General features: G+C 39.5%; 1 protein-coding gene across 2 annotated transcripts in view; it reads left to right on the top strand.

Annotated features, from left to right (window-relative positions):
- The first annotated feature begins 2,822 nt into the window (after nucleotides 1-2,822).
- hbs1l (HBS1-like translational GTPase) overlaps nucleotides 2,823-22,526 on the top strand; it is a 47,217-nt gene continuing 27,513 nt past the window's right edge. Inside the window, exons 1-5 of one of the 2 annotated variants that reach the window (XM_062044679.1) lie at nucleotides 2,823-3,009; nucleotides 3,504-3,569; nucleotides 3,659-3,787; nucleotides 3,863-4,114; nucleotides 7,394-9,668. In XM_062044679.1, coding sequence (XP_061900663.1) covers nucleotides 2,967-3,009; nucleotides 3,504-3,569; nucleotides 3,659-3,787; nucleotides 3,863-4,114; nucleotides 7,394-8,655 — 1,752 coding nt within the window. In that variant the 5' untranslated portion in view covers nucleotides 2,823-2,966 and the 3' untranslated portion in view covers nucleotides 8,656-9,668. Of the gene's footprint in view, nucleotides 3,010-3,503; nucleotides 3,570-3,658; nucleotides 3,788-3,862; nucleotides 4,115-7,393; nucleotides 9,669-22,526 lie in introns of those variants that run through there. The other variant, XM_062044678.1, reaches the window with a different exon arrangement.

Here is a 22,526-nt window from a genome sequence, read left to right as displayed (position 1 = left end):
GCGCTGTCACGCCAAATTTCTTCCCCCCTACAACCCCCCCCCCCCCCCCCCATTTACTTCCAGTCACATCATCCCATAGCTTGTGTTTGTAAATTTTATTTTTTATTTTTTATAATATAGCATTAACAAAACGTCTTTATTAATCGGACAAATTAACTTGAGGATATTCCTGACTGAATGCACATTTGACTCGTGGACATATGCGGAAATGAATAACAGTAAGTAAATGGGGGGTGGGGGGGGGGGGGGGTTTGTAGTGGGGAAGAAATTTGGCGTGACAGCGCTCAGAAGGGGTCGATGTGGCTGGAATTGAGAGGTAAGACCAATGATGATGATGATAGTATGATTCAAGTGAAAGTTAATTGTTTGTTTGTACATAGTATATGTAACTGTTAATGTTGTAAAAGGTATTTGCACACCTAATTAACGTTAGCGTTAAAGAGGAGCGCGTCTTTGTAAACACTGAACAGGCACGCCAAACGCGCCTCTCAGAGCGAAACGGTGCTTTAGTTTATGAATTTACAACGCAGATACAAATGACACATTCATGTTTTTGTGTAATGATGACAACGTATACTCACGCGGACGATTGACTAGTTGATGGTGATGGCAAGAACGCTGTCGGGTGTTTTCTTTTCAAATGTTCGTTCATAGCTGTTGTGCTGCTATGATAGACCATTTCCGCTCAACACAGTGTGCATACAACAACATTATTAGGCCGTTTATTGAAATACTCCCACACTTTTGACGACTTTTGGCGTGCTTTTTTCCCCTCGCTCGCACCGCTCGCATCATCTGCTTTGCGCTCCGCCATGACGGTAGTGTGACGTAAATATGCAACGCGTCGACGCACAAAAACGGCGTCGACGTATTTATGTAACCGATGACGTCGACTACGTCGACGCTACGTTTCAACCTTAGACACATTGCATTTAATTCAATTTCATTCCAAGCAATAAAACAATATTTTTGCATCTGACAAAAAAAACCCACCCACAAACGCTGGCTTACTCTAATAAAAATGCCATGTTTGTTATAAATACAGTTACAAAAAAAAAAAGGCTGACTTCCGCTGGAGAGACATGTGTCTGCTAGCTTGAGCGCCCCCACTTATCCCATTGTGGCGAGTCAGAGTACTGCAAGTTCACAATATATCGCCCCCTACCTTGAGGCAGAGGTACTTGCTGCCTGATGGCCTGCCCCCCCCCCCCCCCCCCCCCCCCCGCGGCAACAAGCACGCGCCCCCTCGCACGCATGCGCTGAATACACTTTGTGTGTAGTTGCCGAGGCACTTCCGGTGGCTGCCTCACTTCTCGTCTGCCTTGTCATTTTGAACAGTGAACACAGAATTTCCGCCATTTTGAAAATTATCAAAATATACAGGAACCACACCAAAATCACATAGAAAGCATAGACCAAAAGAGAACTATTAAAACATATTTTATTTCATTACTTCGTTTTTGAACATCCATGGTTAAGCCTTTTACTCCCCCCCCGCCCCCTCTGACATTACGTCACTGATGTACAGTATGTATAATCAACGTCGCAGGTACCTGCTGGGCTTAGCATGTGCACCTGTCCTACTTTTGGCTCGCCACAACCGATCATGTGTCTCCATCTTGCCCTGTCCTTTTGACATCTTCCTCAGTCAGTCCTAGTCCGACTCCTACCACATGTCCCTAGAACTCTCCTCTTTGGCCCTTCCTGGCAGCCACATCTGTAGCATCCTTTCACTTGTCCACCCTCATCCCATCCATCCATCCTTTTTTCTACCGCTTGTCCCCCCCACAACACAAATCTATGCCTCTTCATCTCTGCCTCCTCCTGCTGTTGGTCATGGCTGACCATCCCCAAACCATTCCTCAGGACTGCTCCCACCAACTTCGAATAAACTTCCTCTAAACTTCCCTTAAATCTGCCTGCTTAACACCTAACACATGTATCACTCATAAATAAAAAACCCACAAACATTTATAAATTTTTTATATGTATGTGAAATTTGTCAGAAGTTTTTAGTTGGCTGTTGGCCACATCAAACGTCCACATTTTCAGACAGCAAGTTTAAAAAATGTGGCTAAAAAAACAAAATGTAGGGTAAAAAAAAGGCATGTACTCACCGGCTCTATCTTCAGTTCGAGCAATAATGACGACTGATTACACTTTAGCGAGAGGGGACAAGCGGTAGAAAAATGGATGGATGGATGGATGGATGGAGAGCTTCAGAGTGACCTGCTGCTTGTCATCCACCAATGTTTTTTAAACGTTTGAATCATGTAACGCAGTGGTCCCCAACCTTTTTGTAACTGCGGACCAGTCAACGCTTGAAAAAATTTAAAAACAATTTTTTATTTTTTTTTTGTCATTAAAAAATACAATCATGCGTGCTTACGGACTGTATCCCTGCAGACTGTATTGATCTATATTGATATATAATGTAGGAACCAGAAATATTAATAACAGAAAGAAAAAACCCTTTTGTGCGAATGAGTGTAAATGGGGGAGGGAGTTTTTTTGGGTTGGTGCACTAATTGTAAGTGTATCTTGTGTTTTTTATGTTGATTTAATTTTAAAAAATAAAATAAAATAAAAACATTTTTTGGCCCGGTACCAATCGATCCATGGACCGGTACCGGGCCGCGGCCAGGTGATGGGGACCACTGATGTAACGGATCTTGAAGACGTAACCTTCTCAAAACTTGAATAGATTTATTGAAAATAAAAAATAAAAATGTATAGGGAAAGTAATTACTAATTTATTTATTTATGATAAATATACAAATTAACTGTCGTGGTTTGTATTTTATTTTGATTTGTAAAACGGATTTCCTGCAGGGTGGACTGTTGGCGCATGCGCTTTAGCAAAACAGCTATGGCTTCCGTACTCTGACACATGCCACAATAACAATTCGGGAAACACAACCTAAAACTCTTTTCGCTGAGGCGGACAGACGACAGATGAGCCAAATATGTCTCGGCACCGCAATGTCCGAGGCTACAACTACAACGAAGGTACCTAAAGCAAATAAGGCTAGTCTTTATTGTTTAAAAAACCCGACCTCATGGCAAGGCCGCAGCCTGCTAAGATAGTTGGCAGCAAAGAAGCTTCCTATGTTGTTCAATGGCGCTAACGTTAGCTCGGTGTTATGCTGTAGTGTCAATTGGCAGCCACCACATTACACAAATTAAGTTTCGACTGATAAGTTAGAACGTGGCACAATTTTACTAAATTAGATATGTAGCTATCTAAAACAATTCCTATCAGCTTGCCAAACTGGCTTGCTAAATTTTGTTTTGGTTCAGAAATTTCGGTGTCTTCACGAAAAATATTCTCATTTTATCTAACTATATTTTACAATTCATCCGTCCTCAAGCGCTATTAAAAGTGTACTTGGACAGTTGTCAGGGTAACTGAATAATTGATTTTAGCCTTCGTTAGTCCACTATATTTGTATGCCCTAAGTTCATTTTGGAGCGCTTTTTCACTTGTGTTTACATTGCTTTAGATTTTGAAGATGATGACATGTATGGGCAGTCTATGGAGGATGACTACTGTATATCACCAGCAACAGGTGAGTATCACACATGTTCAATTGTGATCAATTGTATTATGTAATCTCATCGGTGGTTCTAAATGTACTGTTTTGGGGGGTTTGTACAGCCAATCAGTTTATCTACTCTCGTCGAGAGAAGCAAGCGCCCAAAGAGGAGCCGCTGGAGGAGGAAGAATATGAAGAGGATGTACCTATGCCCCTGACCGTCAACCAAAACCTTGATCCTCTCGATCAAGGTAACAGCACAACATTTCTCTAGGGACGCCCTCAGATTAATATTTTACATCCAATCTGTCTATTTCACCCTCCAGCCAAGCTGTACTCTTGTCTGGATCACATGAGGGCCGTGCTGGGAGATTCAATGCCGGACTCTGTCTTGAACCAAGTCGCCATAAAGTGTGAATTCGATGCGCACCGTGCGCTGGATGCCATCCTCTCCGAAGACCCTAAAACGGCCCTGGTTAGCAAAACTACCACAGATGTCCCGCCAGCTGTCCAGAGGGTTAACAAGGAAAAAGCATCGCTTCCGCAAAGAAGCAGGGAGGCGGCCGTGATTGAGAAAGGTACCGTATTTTCCGCACTATAAGGCGCACCTAAAAACCTCCAATTTTGTCAAAAGCTGACAGAGCGCCTTATAATCCGGTGCGCCTTATATATGGACCAATATTGAGCCTCCAACAGGTAAAAGTTTAAATCAATCAATCAATCGCAACTACGGTAAGCAGCCGCCGACTTCATTTTCCCCCGTAGAAGAAGAAGAAGCGCGCGGTCCATGCTGGGATATATGACTGCGCGAGGTGTGCCGTTTCATTTCCATTTGTTTGTTTATGTAAAGACCCCAAAATGGCTCCCATTAAGAGACACGCTTACGACGCAGAGTTTACACTCAAGACGATCAGTCACGCAGTAGAACACGGGAATAGAGCAGCAGCGAGAGAATTTAACATTGTCACTGAACTGCTAGACAACAGCAGCAACACTGACTCGATTAATGACAACTTAGACGAGACGATGCCGTATTCGCCCAACTGTTTAATTCGGACACTGAAGAAGAAGAATTCGAGGGATTCGTGAATGAGGAATAACTTCATAAAGTGAGCTTTACATGTTTATTTTGTGTGTTGTGTTGTGTGACATTAACGTTTGAGCAACGTTGAGTTATTGATATATTGTTATTGCTCTGCACTATTTCGAGTGTTACTATATTGTGATTGCACTAACGTTTGATTTACCGTAACAGTATCACTGTTTTTTACGTGTTTATTGAATCAGGGAAAAGTTCCCCTCCACTATGTGATATAAATGTTGCACTACATGTTATACCTTGCTGTTGTTAAAAGATAAACAAAACACCACGTCACTGACTTTACCTCGGGGAAAATAATAAAACAGCTGTTTATTAATTTTGGGAGTGAACAGAGTTGTCAAAACGCTGGTTTGTATTCTATTGATAAAGTTTGACTGACCTATCTGACTGTTTTGTTGACATTCCCTTTAGCGCAGCTCCATCTAATAGATGCATAACGTAACCCCAGCCTCTACTGTATCGTCTATTCTATGCGCCTTATAATGCGGTGCGCCTTATATATGAACAAAGTTTTAAAATATGCCATTCGTTGAAGGTGCGCCTTATAATCCGGTGCGCCTTATAGTGCGGAAAATACGGTAGTTGTAGTTGCTTTCAATATGACCACATTAACAGTGTAAGAGTTGTTATTCAAGTCATGCCACTTTGAGTAATACAACATTTTCTGGAACAGTTAGTGCGTGTGTCTCACAATAAGAAGGTCCGGGTGTGGAGTTTGCTTGTTCTTCCCCTGACTGCGTGGGTTTCCTCCGGGTACTCCGGCTTCCTCCCACCTCCAAAGACATGCACCTGGGGATAGGCGTATTGGCTACATTAAATGGTCCCAAGTGTTTAAATGTGAATGTTGCCTGTCTATCTGTGTTGGCCCTGTGATGAGGTGGCAACTTGTCCAGGGTGTACCCCGTCTTCCGCCCGAATGCAGCTGGGATAGGCTCCAGCCACTCCCGCAACCCAGAGAGGGACAAGGGGTAGAAAATGGATGGATGGATGGATGGAGGTTTGTGCTGATTTTAACATATTTTCCACAGGAAACTATAAAAATAAGTCTGTTAAAGGGTCAAACAATCACTACGATAAACCAGTGTTATGCAACGTTAGAGGCTTTTCCTCCCCTAATTTAAATAAGTGTCGGAAGTCCCACAAGTGGGTTGTAAGTGTGTTCTAGCCAGGGCTCCAGCTATTGATTATTTTAGTTATCAAGTAATCCATTGACTATTTTTTTAGATTAATCGAGTAATTAGATAGCACACTTTATAGCCTCCATGCGCATGTTTGGGAAAGTTGTTGAAATAAAAAAAACAATTTTTTGCTCGCCATAAACCTCATTCTTTTTTTAAAATAAGCACACATCATCATTAAAATTTCACTTTTAACGTCTGCATTTAATAAAAATTAATAAATAAATGGCACCGCTACCATGGGTGCTCTATTGTAGTATGGTGGTAACTGTGTCCGCGTATTTATGCACTCCAGATCTTCTAAATTTTTGATGTTACATTCACATGATTAATCTAAGTAACAATATAAATCCACTTTTTGTTTTTCTAATTGATTAATCGTTGCAGCCCTAGTTCTAACCTTCAAGCTGGACTATCACTTTTTAAAAGTGCTGTTTTGTCCCTTTAATGCAGATGTGCTGCATTTGTAAATGCCCGTCTACCGACAGAGTGTGTCTCCAAGAAGCACTACTCTGCACTTAATCCACGTTTTGCATGTACACCAACTGCACTTGTCCAAAATGATAAATGGCATATATAACTTACAAGAACGTAACATTAGGGCGTGGGACAGGAGAACACAAATAAAAGCAACACGGCCATAGTGGCGTGTGCTAACATTAGCCACATTTAAACAGTCATGCTCGAGTGGCTAAATCGCTGAAGAACAACAAAATGATTAACATTTGTAAATCCCATGCTTTTGCTGACTGACGTGAAGTTGAAGTGCAAGCCTCTGTTTTTAGATGTGTAGCAAAGCCCAAAAATAGTTTTTTTCCTCCCTGCTTCATGGTGTCGTATATTCACAGACTTTTAAAACCAACTTCTTGAGCATCTCTTAAAAGTGTAGCAAGTAGAGGTGAGAATCCTTGGGCAGCTCACGATTTGATTATGATTTCAATTCAGGAGCTACTATTTAATTAAAAATTGATTATTGATACATCTTTAATTTATATATATTGATGCAGTTTTACATTTCTTTTCATTTCACTAAATAAGTGGTTATCACTTGCAACTTTTAAAACAGTGCATTTGTCATAAAAATGTGTGAATAACTGGAACATAAGGGCCCTAAAATAAAGAAGTTGTTCGGACCTTTCTGTGAGGTAGCTCGCTGCAGTCAGCCAAATTTTAGAACTGTGCATTACTTTACTTTATTTACAATAAATCGATTATTGATGTTTACTAATCGATTTTATAATCGTCCATGTCCGAATTGCGATGCTACTAAAAATTGATTGTCCCCTCTCCTCTCATAGCAAGTGAAGGGGATGATTTTTCTCACATTTCTTTTGTTTGGTGCTCATAAACAGGCTTTAGGGACACAATACGTCAGCACACCGTTATAAAATCACTGTTGTACAAGTGGGGACTTTTTGAATTGGAAATTGTGACTTTTTGCTCTTTTTTTTTGGCACATTTAAGATCAACGTTTAACAAAGTGCCTTGTTGTTTTTCTCTTCTTTTCTCCTGATTGATGGATTGATTCATCCTTCTGCCTCCTCCTCGCCAACTGCAATTGGCTTCTGTAAGGTAAGGAGCCGACTTCTTTGCATCACCTTCAGACACAACATCCGAGACCCATAAATCTGACAAATACACACAAGCGTTATACACTGCATCACTTGGGATTTCATCCCCGCTTGCATTGTTCCGTGATGGCATAAGTCCGTGTTTTGTGGGACCGGGCCTTAGCGGTGGTGCTAGCCTGGCACAGCTCATCTCCGAGCACGAGCAGAACAATAAGTTGAAAGGATCGGGTGATAAAGGGCAAAGTCTGGGCCCGCCACTGACTACATCTCCACTTTTTAATAATTGTTCCCTGGGCACACTATCATCTTTGAACAATCCTTCGCTACTTTCCGCTTCTCTGAGTAGTCTTACTATAGCGCAACCCAGTGTTAAAACTGTGACTTCTCCCCCTGGATTTGAATGTCTCAGTTCTCGCCCACACAATCAACACTCAACAATGGCTCACCCCAAGGGAAGTCCATCGTTGGCGGATTTAATCCAGGAACATTCCAACCAGAGTCCCACTTTTAGCGACACACGAAGGTTGCATATGGTGGTTCCAGCACCAATGCTCTCGCTGTCTGAGCTTGCCTCGCAGCACCAAAACGTTCCTTGTCAAACGCCAACAAACATTTCGAACTTGAACACCAGTGAGACAATGTCGCTAACTGAGTTAGCGCTGCAGCAACACAACAAGAGCTCATTAGTGTCCTCCTCTTCAGCAATAGAAGGTGGTTTTAAAAGACCACCTGGCCTCTCTGGCATGCTCCTCACCTCGCATTTGACCCGCGAACTTACAGGCAAAACCTCAGTCACCTCAAATGGGTCACAGTACTTCCTCACCTCAGCGAAACCAGTGAGGGTTGAGGTGCTGGCAGAAAGTATTCACGAGGGCGGCAACCAATGCAAGCTCCGCCACAAGCTGCCTCGTGAGAACTCTGGGTTAACAAAGCCGCACCAGAGTATCGATTTGAGCACTTTAATAGCCAACGATGACGGCGATCTCCCCTCGCCGTCCTCTCCTGGATTTGTCGGTGTGGATACTTCGGTTTTCGCACAACCGTCAGTGTTCGCGATCACTTTGTCGTTTAGGAGTTGCAGAAGGCACAGAAGAGCAAGTAAGCTAAGGAGGGGAAAAGGTCTGAGGGCAGGGAATGGTCGCTTGGCTTTTCTCCTCGCGTCAAAAGAGCAGCATAGCCTACTTGCACAGATTGTACCATTCACCTTTGACACACCTTCGCCCGATGACATCGTACGTGCAAATCAGAAAAAAGCTTTCACAAGGTAGACCGGTCAAGGCGCAACTTTTTAAGTGGAAATAAATCACTATTTGGACCAAATAACTGTTATCACACTCAATCTGCCTTTTGGCTTTTAAATTCACACTGCACAAGAACTAAGCTAAATTAACATCTTTAAAGTGTGGCCTCTTTTTTAGTTTTGCGCTCACCACCCTAAAAAAAACCCCAAAAGGCAAGAAATAGGTTAATGTTGCTTGCAGGTGCAGCACAGCTATTGGATTTGGATCAGTTAACCATGCTGCTTGGGTTTGACATCACGGAGGGGGAAGACAGTGTTTTTTGTTTTTTTTTGGTGTTGTTGAAATGACACCTGGAGTTTTTCCCATGAGCAAACGTGTCACGCACCAACACACATTTTTACTGTAATAAAACCTGCATTTATTCATCAAATGAAACAGTGACTGATATGGTAAGCGGTCCTCAAACCCTAAGGTTTCTTTAACATGCAGTACATCCGGAAAGTATTAACAGCGCTTCACTTTTTCCACACTTTTGTTATGTTACAGCTTATTCCAAATTAATTTTTGTCCTCAAAATTCTACACATGGTACCCCATAATGACAAGGAGAAAAGTTTTTTTTAAAAATTGGTAATTAAAAAAGAAAAAAATCACATGTAAGTATTCACAGCATTTGTTCAATTTGTTGATGCACCTTTAGCACCAATTACAGCCTCAAATCTTTTTGAACACAATGCCACAAGCTTGGCACACCTATCTTTGGTCAGTTTCGCCCATTCCTCTTTGCAGCACCTTTTAAGCTCCCATCGGGTTAGATGTGATTTTTTATTTAGTTTTTTTATTTGTAATATGTTTGCAAACATTTAAAAAATAAACTTATTTACATTGTCATTGTAAGGTATTGTCTGTCAAATTCTGAGGATAAAAATGGACATATTCCCTTTTGGAATAAGGCTTTAACATAAACTGTGGAAAAAGTGAAGCGCTATAAATATTTTCCGGATGCACTGTAAGTGTGTTCATCACAAACATCAGTTAATGTAAAATTTGAAATAAAGACCAATGGATCTGTTATGAATGTGCCTCTGTTTGAGCTTTTTTGCTTGTGTTGTTGTCAAACCTCTATAAACTCTAAAAGTGATGTTTTATGTAACATTTTAAACATTTTCACCTGTTAATAAAAGTGTAAAAAGAAGTTAACCATGCTATTATCAAACTAAAATAACATACTGTCACCGTGTAGCTTTTCAAATATTGCTTGAGGTAATTTAATTGCAACCAAGATTTTATTTATTTTGTATTACATTTGAAAAAAAATGGCCTTTTTAAACATAATTACATGTACATAGTAAATTTCCCCTTTCCTTTATTTTTTTACGGAGCCCCTAAAGGGACATGGGGAAAAAAAATTTTGGGGTGGGAAAATTTTGTTCTAAAAAGGGTATTTCAATAAGTAAACAGTACAGTAGGTACTTGATTTTGATATATGTAATGCCCATAAGGGTATTCTAGTAAAATATGCAGAGATGAGATGTGTCAGTATGAAAATTTACTTGAAATCAATTTTTGGCAGCAGCAAAAGTGGTTGTTTTGGTATATTTTAGCTTTGTAAAGGGTATTTCTACAAGTAAACAGTACAGTAGGTACTTGATTTATATATATATAATGCTAATAAGGGTATTCTAGTAGAATATGCAGAGATAAGATGTGTCAATATCAAAATGTTACTTGAAATCAATTTTTGGCAGCAACAAAGTGGCCATTTGGGTAGATATTTGTTCTAAAAAGGGTATTTCAACAAATAAACAGTACAGTAGGTACTTGATGTTGATATATGTGATGCTCATAAGTGTATTCTAGTAAAATATGCAGAGATGAGATGTGTCAATATAAAAATGTTACTTTAAATAATTTTTTGGCAGCAGCAAAGTGGTCGTTTTGGTAGTTTCTAGCATTGTAAAGGGTGTTTCGAAAAGTAAACAGTACAGTAGGTACTTGATTTATATATATATATGTAATGCCCATAAGGGTATTCTAGTGGAATATGCAGAGATAAGATGTGTCAATATCAAAATATTACTTGAAAATTTTTTTGGGCAGCAACAAAGTGGCCATTTGGGTAGATATTTGCTCTAAAAAGGGTATTTCAATAAATAAACAGTACAGTAGGTACTTGATTTTGATATATGTAATACCCATAAAGGTATTCTAGTAAAATACGCGTGTGTAAATATGGGATGTGTAAATATCAAAATATTACGTCGAATTGTTTTTGTCAGGCAATATTATATTTAATGACAATTTGACATATATGAATACATCCAAACACGTTTACATATTTATTATGTGCAGGAAGAAATAACAGTTACAATTGTGTGTATCTTCCAAACAAGAAAGAGGTTTTATGACATCAACATCGGACTAACAGGCCTACTGAAATGAAATGTTCTTATTTAAACAGGGACAGCAGGTCCATTCTATGTGTCATACTTGATAATTTTGCGATATTGCCATATTTTTGCTGAAAGGATTTAGTAGAGAACATCGACGATAAAGTTCGCAACTTTTGGTCGCTGATAAAAAAGCCTTGCCTGTACCAGAAGTAGCGTGACGTCACAGGTTGTGGAGCGCCTCACAACTGCACATTGTTTACAATCATGGCCAGCAGCAGCGAGAGTGATCCGGACCGAGAAAGCGACGATTACCCTATTAATTTGAAAGAGGATGAAAGATTTGTGGATGAGGAAAGTGAGAGTGAAGGATTAGAGGGCAGTGGAAGCGATTCAGATAGGGAAGATGCTGTGAGAGGCGGATGGGACCTGATATTCAGCTGGGAATGACTAAAACAGTAAATAAACACAAGACATATATATATACTCTATTAGCCACAACACAACCAGGCTTATATTTAATATGCCACAAATAAATCCGCATAACAAACACCTCCCCCCTCCCGTCTATATAACCCACCAATACAAATCAAACACCCGCACAACACACTCAATCCCACAGCCCAAAGTACCGTTCACCTCCTTAAAGTTCATACAGCACATATATTTCCCCAAAGTTACGTACGTGACATGCACATAGCGGCACGCACGTACGGGCAAGCGATCAAATGTTTGGAAGCCAAAGCTGTACTCACGGTAGCGCGTCTGCTATCCAACTCAAAGTCCTCCTGGTTGTGTTGCTGTAGCCAGCCGCTAATACACCGATCCCACCTACAGCTTTCTTCTTTGCTGTCTTCATTGTTCATTAAGCAAATTGCAAAAGATTCACCAACACAGATGTCCAGATTACTGTGGAATTTTGTGATGAAAACAGACTACTTAATAGCTGGCCACAATGGTGTCCCAATATGTCCGCACAATCCGTGACGTCACGCGCAAACGTCATCATACCGAGACGTTTTCAGCAGAATATTTCGCGGGAAATTTAAAATTGCACTTTACTAATCTAACCCGGCCGTATTGGCATGTGTTGCAATGTTAAGATTTCATTATTGATATATAAACTATAAGACTTTGTGGTCGGTAGTAGTGGGTTTCAGTAGGCCTTTAAATCTCATTAATCCCACAGAAGAGGAAAACTGTCCTTTTCCGGGCACGATAAAGTCTTAAATAATGTCAAAAACGTAGCGATACAATAACCAAGAAGATAAAGTGTTTGTCTTACACCTAGTAATCCGCTGTGGATAGACCAAGCCAAAAATGCAGGTTCAGCGAGCGCAGCACGCCCCCGCCACGGAAATACATTTTTGGCAGGCATTCACATTTTGCCACAACACACATGGGGGAAAGTCCTAGTTGGAAATACAGCCGAATTAACTCCTGAACTGCCATTCTCACACACACCTCAAACCATCCGCACGCATCCAATGCTTTCTGGTGGGCACGTGATACATATGTCGTGCGCACGCAAAAGTTTCTCGTGCGCACGAGAAACATTTGATACATATCTAAAAAAAAAATAAAATAAAAAAAATTCCCCCCCCAAATTTTTTTTCCCCCATGTCCCTTTAGGGCAGGGGTGGGCAATTAATTTTTACCGGGGGCCGCATGAGCAACCCGAGCACTGCTGGAGGGCCACATCGACAATATTTCAATTCAATTTTGCTCAATATTATTTTTGATATATACCGTAAGATAAATAATAATAATAATAATAATAATAATTAATAATAATGGTAATACTTCAACATAGTGTGTGTAACAGCATTCCATGACTAATATAAATAAATTAACATTAATAATAAATGACAGTAAAATAAGCACACGTATGACTGAGGAGTCATAGTGTAACTTTGTGTGGTGTTTGAGTTGTCCGACTTTTTGTGTGGCCATAAACGCACCAGTGGTTTAGTGCTATGCGTGTTGGTGACAGATGACAAGTTGGTTTTGGCCTGGTTTGTACGGCAGAAAATGACTAGTTTTTCGAGATAGAAGTGTTTTACTTATGTTTTTGGTGTGGTTATGTCCGAATATAAACAGTTTTGCTCAATAAAGTGATCGATATAATTCCTGTCCTCGAAGCATCTCGATAGACGTTACAATAATTGAACGGTGTTCAATTGAACGGTGTTGACGAACACCGTTAGGGCCGCTTGTTGTCACTGTCACTCAAAGTTGCATTGCAAAATTACATAGAATAAATATGTTTATTTTGTTTAGAATTCAGATGGGATTTGATTTGGTGCGCGGCATATATTTGCTGCGCGCAGCAGACGCTTGAGCAGTGCGCAATTGCGCAGGCACGCACCTTAGGTGAGGGGACGTTGCTTTGCAGTTCACGTCTTGTTGAAAACACGGCATTCCTCATCAACTTTTCTCTTTTTAGCGTCTCGGGTGTAAACCATGCATCACTTGTCGCTGCATGTGCACCTTCACTCGCAGGTTACACACGGACACACGCCTATAAATAATACTTTTCAAAATAAAAGCAGCACAGTTGTATTGCGCGCACGACATAGATGTTTTTTCAACTTTATTTTGTAATTAATGATTGCAGCTGTTCACATTCACTCACAACGGAAGTAATACAAATAACGATTTTCAAAACAAAAGCAGCACCGTTGTATTGCACACTCGACATAGATACTTTTTAAAATGTATTTTGTAATTTATAATTGGCCTCACGCGGGCCGGACAGGGACGCACAAAGGGCCGGATGCGGCCCGCGGGCCGCAGAATGCCCAGGTCTGCTTTAGGGGCTCTGTATTTTTTAGAAGGTTTCACATATTTTCAGATGCCAATGTTGATGGTTATGTTTTTTGTGTGTGTATTCAATGGTTTATTTTGAACACGCATACAGTTACAATATGATGCATCACATGGTTTGTAGTTTTTCATTACATGTCTGAAAATGAGTAGGAATCTTACCCCTTCTCCATTTCATAGCAATTACTAACACATTTTTTACTTCATGTTCTCAATTTGTAACACAATTTGAATCCATAAATAATAAAGTTCTATATAAATAGTTAAATAAATTGTAATACACATAGTGAGTTAAATAACTTTTTCATGAAGTTTAAAATGTTTATCATGATTTTTCCATTCAATAATTTCTATGATAACTGTATTTACGTTATGTTAAATTGATGTATTGCTCATAATACACTAAACATCCAGGATACTTTTCTATGTTCCTTTCCTGGTTTTTACTCCATTGCTACTTTTTTTCCCTTGACATCCTTACTTGCTTCTGTGGCATTGCAAAATAATGTGTAAAAATAGCCAAAGTAAAAAGGCTTTAGATCAGGGGTCCTAAATTCCTTTCAACAGGGGGCTACTGGACTTAAGGGTTGAGAATGAGCATGGGTCTTACCAAGTATTCACCTCACGTTTAAACCACATGACAAAATGTGTTAACTACTTCTACATACAGCTATAGTATGGTAGGTAGGCCTTATGTCATTATACATGTCAAATTTAATGTAGAAATTGTATATTTTGGCACTTGTGTGTTGCCCAATATGTATTTGTTGAGCTGTAATTTTTGTGTGTGCAGCGTTATTGTGGTTAGTGTCTAGTGGGATTTAAGATTGCCATAATACATTTTAACTATTAGCCGCACAGGGTGAGCGGCCCGCAATTACACTTAACCGCAAAATTAAGCAGAGGACCACAAAGTATGGGTCTGCGGGCCATGACTTTGAGACCCCTGCTTTAGATGCGCACTAAGTTGAAATTTTAATGAGGTTCCAAACTTTTGAGGCATTTTCTGTTTTTGTATAAAGGCTGAAGAAGAGCTCATCTTGTACGACTCGGCACAAAACAATGATACAAATCATTAGAATTTATACACTGTTCAATTAGTATTTAGTAAATAAATTGAATGAATACAGTGTAATTGAATAAAAAGTATATGAACTATGATTATTTTTTATCATGGTTTTGTACTGAGTCGTACAAGATGAGCCTTTTGCTTTTAAACTTTTGCAGTGTGATTCAAATGTCGGTTTTGGTTTGAATCATCTTTAAATGAATGACGACTGTGGACTGTTCATCTTAAGCTGGAAAAATATGGGCTGATGTCAAATATAGCTGTTAGTCGACTCTTTTTTCCCCCTCCTGTCACTCTGCAAGTTTTGTTTAAACGTGGTGAGAGCGTTCATAGTGAGTGTTTGAATTGATCGGTGTCAACTTCAAGCAGGTGCACAAAGCTGAACAGGACCCCCAAGGCCATCAAACAGATGAGCAAGCCTGGGGAAAGTGATTGATAATAGGACAGATATTAGCAAGACCAGTCAAACTGGTTTCTCGTTTGGTGGAGAGGGGATATAATCGTATAAAGAATGCTGCCATATGTGTGTTTTGCTCAGCTACCTCTTTGTCCCTTTTTTGTTTTAAAAGACAAGTATGTGGGTTCGAGCAGGAAGTTTCACTTTAAGAAGAAAATGTCACCACGAGCACAAATCGACTTGGTACAGCGGCCAGCCCTCTTGCGCTCTATCTCAAATCATATGCCACCTACGTTGGAAAATCTGATCACGTCTCTGAGCGTTCACAGCTTTGTTTAACAATGCCTTTGATGACAGATCAAATCACTTGGGGTGCTTACAAGCATCACATATGTGCTTGAGGCGCAATATGCAGTACATATTCTACAAATGCAGTTTTGGCTTTCAACTGATGGTCCCTCATGCATGCATTCTGAAAGAGCTGAAATATGAATGTTAAAAATGGTTTGAGGTTTTTAATTTTCGGCGGAGCCTCTTAAGTGAAATGATTAATAACTGGGAATTTGTCAACCTCTGTTAAGTTTTTATTTGTAAAAACAAATGGTTACCACAGGAAAAAGTGGAAATACAAATGATCAAACTGTTCTCATCAAAACGTCATGCAACAAAATAAAGTAACTTTAACAAGTTTAACTGTCATACAAGTGTAAAAATAAGTTAACCACTGCTATGTCCTTCTGAGGAACCAGCGTCGTCTGCTGTGGACGTTTACATAACAGGGCTATTTTTTTCAACATTTGTAACTCTAACAAAATAAAAGGACCAAAACCAAATGTCCACTGCTGACGACGCTGGTTCTTGATTCAAATGTATTAAACAACAAAAGAAACACATTTAACGGATAGCTCTGTAATTACTTGCCAAAATAACATGTTTACGTGCACCTGGTATATAAACTAAGCTGTCAGGTTCATAGAAATATAATTTTAAAGATTAGTTAAAAGGTAAATTTATGTAAAGATTTCCTGGCACGCCATGCATAAAATAAACTTATTTCGCTCCCTTTAGCCATATCACGTATTTGCAGAAAATTAAAATACCTTGAAATTATTCTAAGCAGAGTTGAAAGAACTCAGACTGACAAAGTTTTGGTTAGCTTAATAACTCATGCCTTTAGGGCCTGTGTACGTGGATCATATCAAATATAAGGACTACAAGTAGTCGTCTTGGAACCCTCTGGGCCAGGCGTGTCCAAACTTTTTGACTCGAGGGCCGCATTGGGGAAACAATTTTTTGTCCAAAAGCCGACTGCATGGAAAGCAACTATATATATGCATATATATATATATATATATATATATATATATATATATATATATATATATATATATATATATATATATATATATATATATATATATATGCATATGCATATATATATATACATACATACATACATACATATATATATATATATATATATATATATATATATATATATATATATATATATATATATATATATATATATATATATATATATATATATATATATATATATATATATATGTGTGTGTTGACTTTTTTTGTTGTTTAAAGTTCATTTACACCCCGAGTGGGAAAAGTTGTTCGGATGGGGTCATATATTGATGTTGTGCTGGTGGCACCTGAAAACAAACATGTTGTCGTTAACTAGTGATTCCATCGACATTCACATGATTGCAGCAAAAGTTTTCCAAGTCAAACTAATTTGCAGGAGAACCAATTTATGCTGAAGTACTCTGCGAGCCAATCTTCTTGTTATACTTGTGATGTTTCGCGGGCCGCACTGAAGACTTAGACGGGCTACAGTTTGGACATCCCTGCTTTAGGCCCATGTGAGTGTCAATCACCACCATCACCCATTTGACTTGAGCCTGTATGCTCAGTGTGTGTTGTGACAGGAGAAGGGGTTGATATTTGCATATCCTGGGCGGACTCGTTGTATCCTGTGCTCAGTTAGGCCCTGGGGGCCCAGTAGTAATGATGACTGGCTCCCTGCAAGGATGCTCTATGTCGAGGAATCCTGGATGGATGACTGACGACTGTTTACCTGCGAGTGCTCACTCTGCAAACTCCTGCTCCAAAGCCTCAGAACCTGATTGGAGTTTGTAGTTGAGCTTATGTCGGGGCTGCCCTAGGGGAAACACACAAAAGAAACAGGAGTACCCTGAGAGCGCAGACCTCCACCAAGGCCAAACAATGATGCCAGATAGTGAAATCATATGGTAATCAAATGTTATTTTTTGTTAGCGTTATTATTATTCCACTTTTCACCAATTTGAATAAGTCTTGAGAGGTGCCTCAGTAGTGTATTGGAAAATCTAGGTATAATGCTGGGATTTAGACCGTATAAAAGTGCTCTAATGCTAATAAGCTGTTTGTTACACAATTTGTGTCTCCAAGAAGTGCTATTGTGCACTTTATCCACTTTTTACTTGAACCCTCTAACTCTGCACTTGTCCAACGTAATGAATAGGGATGATACTCGAAACCGGTTTTCCCGGTTGTTTGATAAGAAAAGAACCGAGTCCTCGGACTCGAATCCCTTTTTGAGAGCCGGTACCCGTTATCGAGACCACTATAGTAAAGGAAAAGAGTTGATTCTTTATTCGAATCCCGTCCCGACCAGAAATGCTCCGTGGGACATCACAAGAATTGACGTCACGTAGCTCAGTCATTAGGCGCAGATAGCGAAAGCAGGAAAACAATGGACGGGAAAAAGCGCTCCAAGGTGTAATAAAGTTCAAAACAAAAGCTATAATCCATCGAATAACTTTACTGAGAGATTTTAGCAGGGTAAAACACATGACGAACACTTTTACGACCAACCGGAAACATAGCAACCAGGCTAGCAATGCACCTCCTTTACGGCAGCTGTCGCAACGTTCTTAAAACAACCGCAGCACATACATATATATAAAACATATCTCCCTTTTTTAACTTTTGTTTTTCTTTCCTTGTAAACAAAACAAAATCACACTGTAGATGTGTTGTCTGTCTAATTATAAATAATGCAGACGAGGCGTGTTGGCTGAGTTCTTGACGTTTACTTTCACAGCGTGGCAACATGCAACACTTTTCGGGGCTACCGCGCATGCTTGTAACTCCCGTTGCATGCTGGGTAGTGTAGTTGTTATATTCTCTAGCTCATAACATTTTTCCCCCTATAAAGAAATAATGTTAACTCAATAAAGTGTATTTCTTTTTTTAGCTTTAACTTTTCATTTTTTAGCATTGTAACCACATTTGCAAACAACTTTTCTCTTCATAGAATTTACTTTCAATAAAGAAATAAAGTACAAAAATGTCAAAGCATCATAACAAACAGTTATGTCAAATAGCAGCAGAAGTGCACTTTTTGGAGAGCTGTATTATTTTCAGTTTTGTGCCCAAGGGACTAATTTTATTTAACACTATATTATTATTTATACACCTATAGTGATCACAGAGACAGGTTGTTTTTGTGTTACTGTATATATTTGTTTCTCTGAAAAATCCCACTTAATATACTTTGGGTAACAACAGTCAATATTTATTTATTTTATTTTATTTTTTTAGGTGGGTAACAGTCAATATTTATTTATTTATTAGATTTTATTTTTTTATTATATAATAAAAGTGAGCTTTTGTTAAACCAAATATTGTGTGTTTTTTTCCATATACAACAACCTATCTGGACTCGATAAGAGAATCGATAAGGAATCGGTTCGATAAGAGGATTCGATAATACGCTCGAACTCGATAATTCCTTATCAAACATCATCCCTAGTAATGAATGCCATCTACAGTAGGTACTCATTATCGAACTCACACATATATACAGTATATACGTATACGTGTGTACGTGTGTGTATATGTATGTATGTGTGTGTGTGTGTGTGTGTGTGTGTGTGTGTGTGTGTGTGTGTATGTGTGTGTGTGTGTGTGCGTATATATATTTGTGGGTGTGTGTGTGTATATACTGTATGTGTGTGTATTAAGGGTGTAACGGTACACAACAATTTCGGTTCGGTACGTACCTCGATTTAGAGGTCACGGTTCGGTTCATTTTCGGTACAGTAAGAAAACAACAAAATATACATTTTGTGGTTATTTACCAAAATTTGTAAACAATGGCTTTATCCTCTTAACATTGCTTTAAAATAGCTCTGTGTGTGATGGATGTGAGTGCAACAGCAGGCAGTCATGAATGCTAAGCATAACAATAACATACACATACACACAGGGTCGATTGCCAGGGTTAATGCAGTCAAGATATATAAAATAAAAACTAAATAAGATAAGGCTCAGAATTGGTTTCTTAACAAAACCCTTCTACATATAAAGTGCAACATTTCCACATATAAAGTGCAACATTAAACTGCTTCAAGTTGTTGCTCAGATTAAATAAAATGACAACACCTTTCTTCTACATACAAAAAGTGCAACATTAAACAGTTTCAAGTCAACTCAGCTACAGATTAACTTTTCTTTTCCCCCCTCAGCCTTTAACCCTGGTGACTTACACTCAATTTTCATGTTTTTTGCCAGAAAAAACAGTTTATCCACATTGTCTGCAGAAAGAGTAGACCTGCTTGTAGTTAAAATGTCTCCAGCAGTGGAAAATAGCCTTTCGCTGGGCACGGAGGTAGCAGGTGTGGCGAGGTAGTGCCTGGCTAACTTGGCAGTAAGAGGATACAGTATATGGGCTCATTGTTCTTCCACCATAGAAGTGACTCAAAATCTAGTTTTTAATGCAATATGGTTTTAAATCTGCTGTTATAAAAACACCAACGGCATTTGTTATTGCTTTAGCCCTGCCTGACTCGCCGAGGAGAGGCTGCTTGAATGCGGTGTTTGCACGAGGCTCGTCTTTCTCTTCGTTGAAGCGCACCGCGAAGCCGGAATGTTCCCAAACGGGAGATCTTAACGAGGCAGGAGGGTCTTCCAGCTCTGGCTTTTGCATGTTGTAGTAGCCTGGTCGTTGCTAGCATGTCGTGTGTTGTGCCTCGGTGTGCATTGTTTACACAATGTGCGGTGCGCTACTTAATATGTCTGTGTGGAAACTCGTTCGGTGCACCTCCATTCCAAACCGAACCCCCCGTACCGAAACGGTTCAATACAAATACACGTACCGTTACACCCTTAGTGTATATATATGTGTATATACAGTTAGGTCGATAAATATTTGGACATTGACACAATTTTCAGTATTCCAGCTCTGTACAACACGACAATGGATTTGAAATGAAACAATCAAGATGTACTTTAATTTCAGGGTATTTACATCCAAATCAGGTGAACTGTGTAGGAGTTAAACACATTTTATGTGCTTTCCACCAAAAGTAATTGGACAAACTAACAATCATAAATCAAAATGTCACTTTTTAATACTTTGTTGCAAATCTTTTGCATTCAATGACTGCCTGAAGTCTGGAACCCATAGACCTCACCAGACGCTGGGTTTTGTCCCTGGTGATGCTCTGCCAGGCCTCTGCTGCAGCTGTCTTCAGTTCCTGCTTGTTCTTGGGGCATTTTCCCTTCAGTTTTGTCTTCAGCAAGTGAAATGCATGCTCAATCGGATTCAGGTCAGGTGATTGACTTGGCCATTGCAGAACATTCCACTTCTTTTCCTTAAAAACTCTTTGTTTGCTTTCGCAGTATGCTTCGGGTCATTGTCCATCTGCATTGTGAAGCGCCGTCCAATGAGTTTTGAAGCATTTGGTTGAATATCAGCAGATAATATTGCCTGAAACACTTCAGAATTAATTCTGCTTTTGTCATCAATAAATACAAGAGATCCAGTACTACTGGCAGCCATGCATGCCCACGCCATTACACTACCACCACCATGCTTCACTGATGAGCTGGTACGCTTTGTATCTTGAGCAGTTCCTTCCCTTCTCCATACTCTTCTCTTTCCATCATTCTGGTACAAGTTGATCTTTGTCTCATCTGTCCATAAGATGTTGTTCCAGAACTGCACAGGCTCTTTTAGATGTTTCTTGGCAAACTCTAATCTGGCCTTCTTGTTTTTGAGGCTCACCAATGGTTTTCACCTTGTGACGAAACCTCTGTATTTCCTCTGGTCAAGTCTTCTCTTAATTTTTGACTTGGACACAGATACACCTACCTCCTGGAGTTTTCTTGATCTGGCCAACTGTTGTGAAGGGCTTTTTCTTGACAAGAGAAAGGATTTGTCTGTCATCCACCACACTTGTTTTTCCGTGGGCTTTCAGGTCTTTTGGTGTTGCTGAGCTCACCAGTACGTTCTCTCTTTTTAAGAATGTACCAAACAGTTGATTTGGCCACACCTAATGTTTTTTCTATCTCTCTGATGGGTTTGTTTTGATTTTTCAGCCTAATGATGGCTTGTACCAGCTCTTTAGACTTCATATTGAGAGATGACCTCCCCAGATTCCAAATGAATATACCACACTTGAAATGAACTCTAGGCCGTTTATCTGCTCCATGTAAATGGTGGAATAACACACACCTGGCCAAGGAACAGCTGAGTAGCCAATTGTCCAATTACTTTTGGTCCCTTAAAAGGTGGAAGGCACATATAAAATGTGTTGTAATTCCTAGAATGTTCACCTGATTTAGATGTAAATACCCTCAAATTAAAGCTCAAAGTCTGCACTCAAAGCACATCTTGATCGGTTCATTTCAAATCCATCGTGGTGTTGTACAGAGCTGGAATACTGAAAATTGTGTCAATGTCCAAATATTTGTCAATCAATCAATCAATCAATGTTTATTTATATAGCCCTAAATCACAAGTGTCTCAAAGGGCTGCACAAGCCACAACGACATCCTCGGTACAGAGCCCACATACGGGCAAGGAAAAACTCACCCCAGTGGGACGTCGATGTGAATGACTATGAGAAACCTTGGAGAGGACCGCATATGTGGGTAACCCCCCCCCCTCTAGGGGAGACCGAAAGCAATGGATGTCGAGTGGGTCTGTATATAGTGTGTGTGTATATGTATGTGTGGAGATATATATATATATATATATATATATATATATATATATATATATATATATATATGTATATATACAAATACAAACCCCGTTTCCATATGATTTGGGAAATTGCGTTAGATGTAAATATAAACGGAATACAATGATTTGCAAATCCTTTTCAACCCATATTCAGTTGAATATGCTACAAAGACAACATATTTGATGT

This window comes from Entelurus aequoreus, linkage group LG04, assembly GCF_033978785.1.
Source record: "Entelurus aequoreus isolate RoL-2023_Sb linkage group LG04, RoL_Eaeq_v1.1, whole genome shotgun sequence".
Lineage (NCBI taxonomy): Eukaryota > Metazoa > Chordata > Actinopteri > Syngnathiformes > Syngnathidae > Entelurus > Entelurus aequoreus.
Note: the sequence above shows the minus strand (reverse complement) of the source record. Positions and strands in the feature narration are given on the sequence as shown.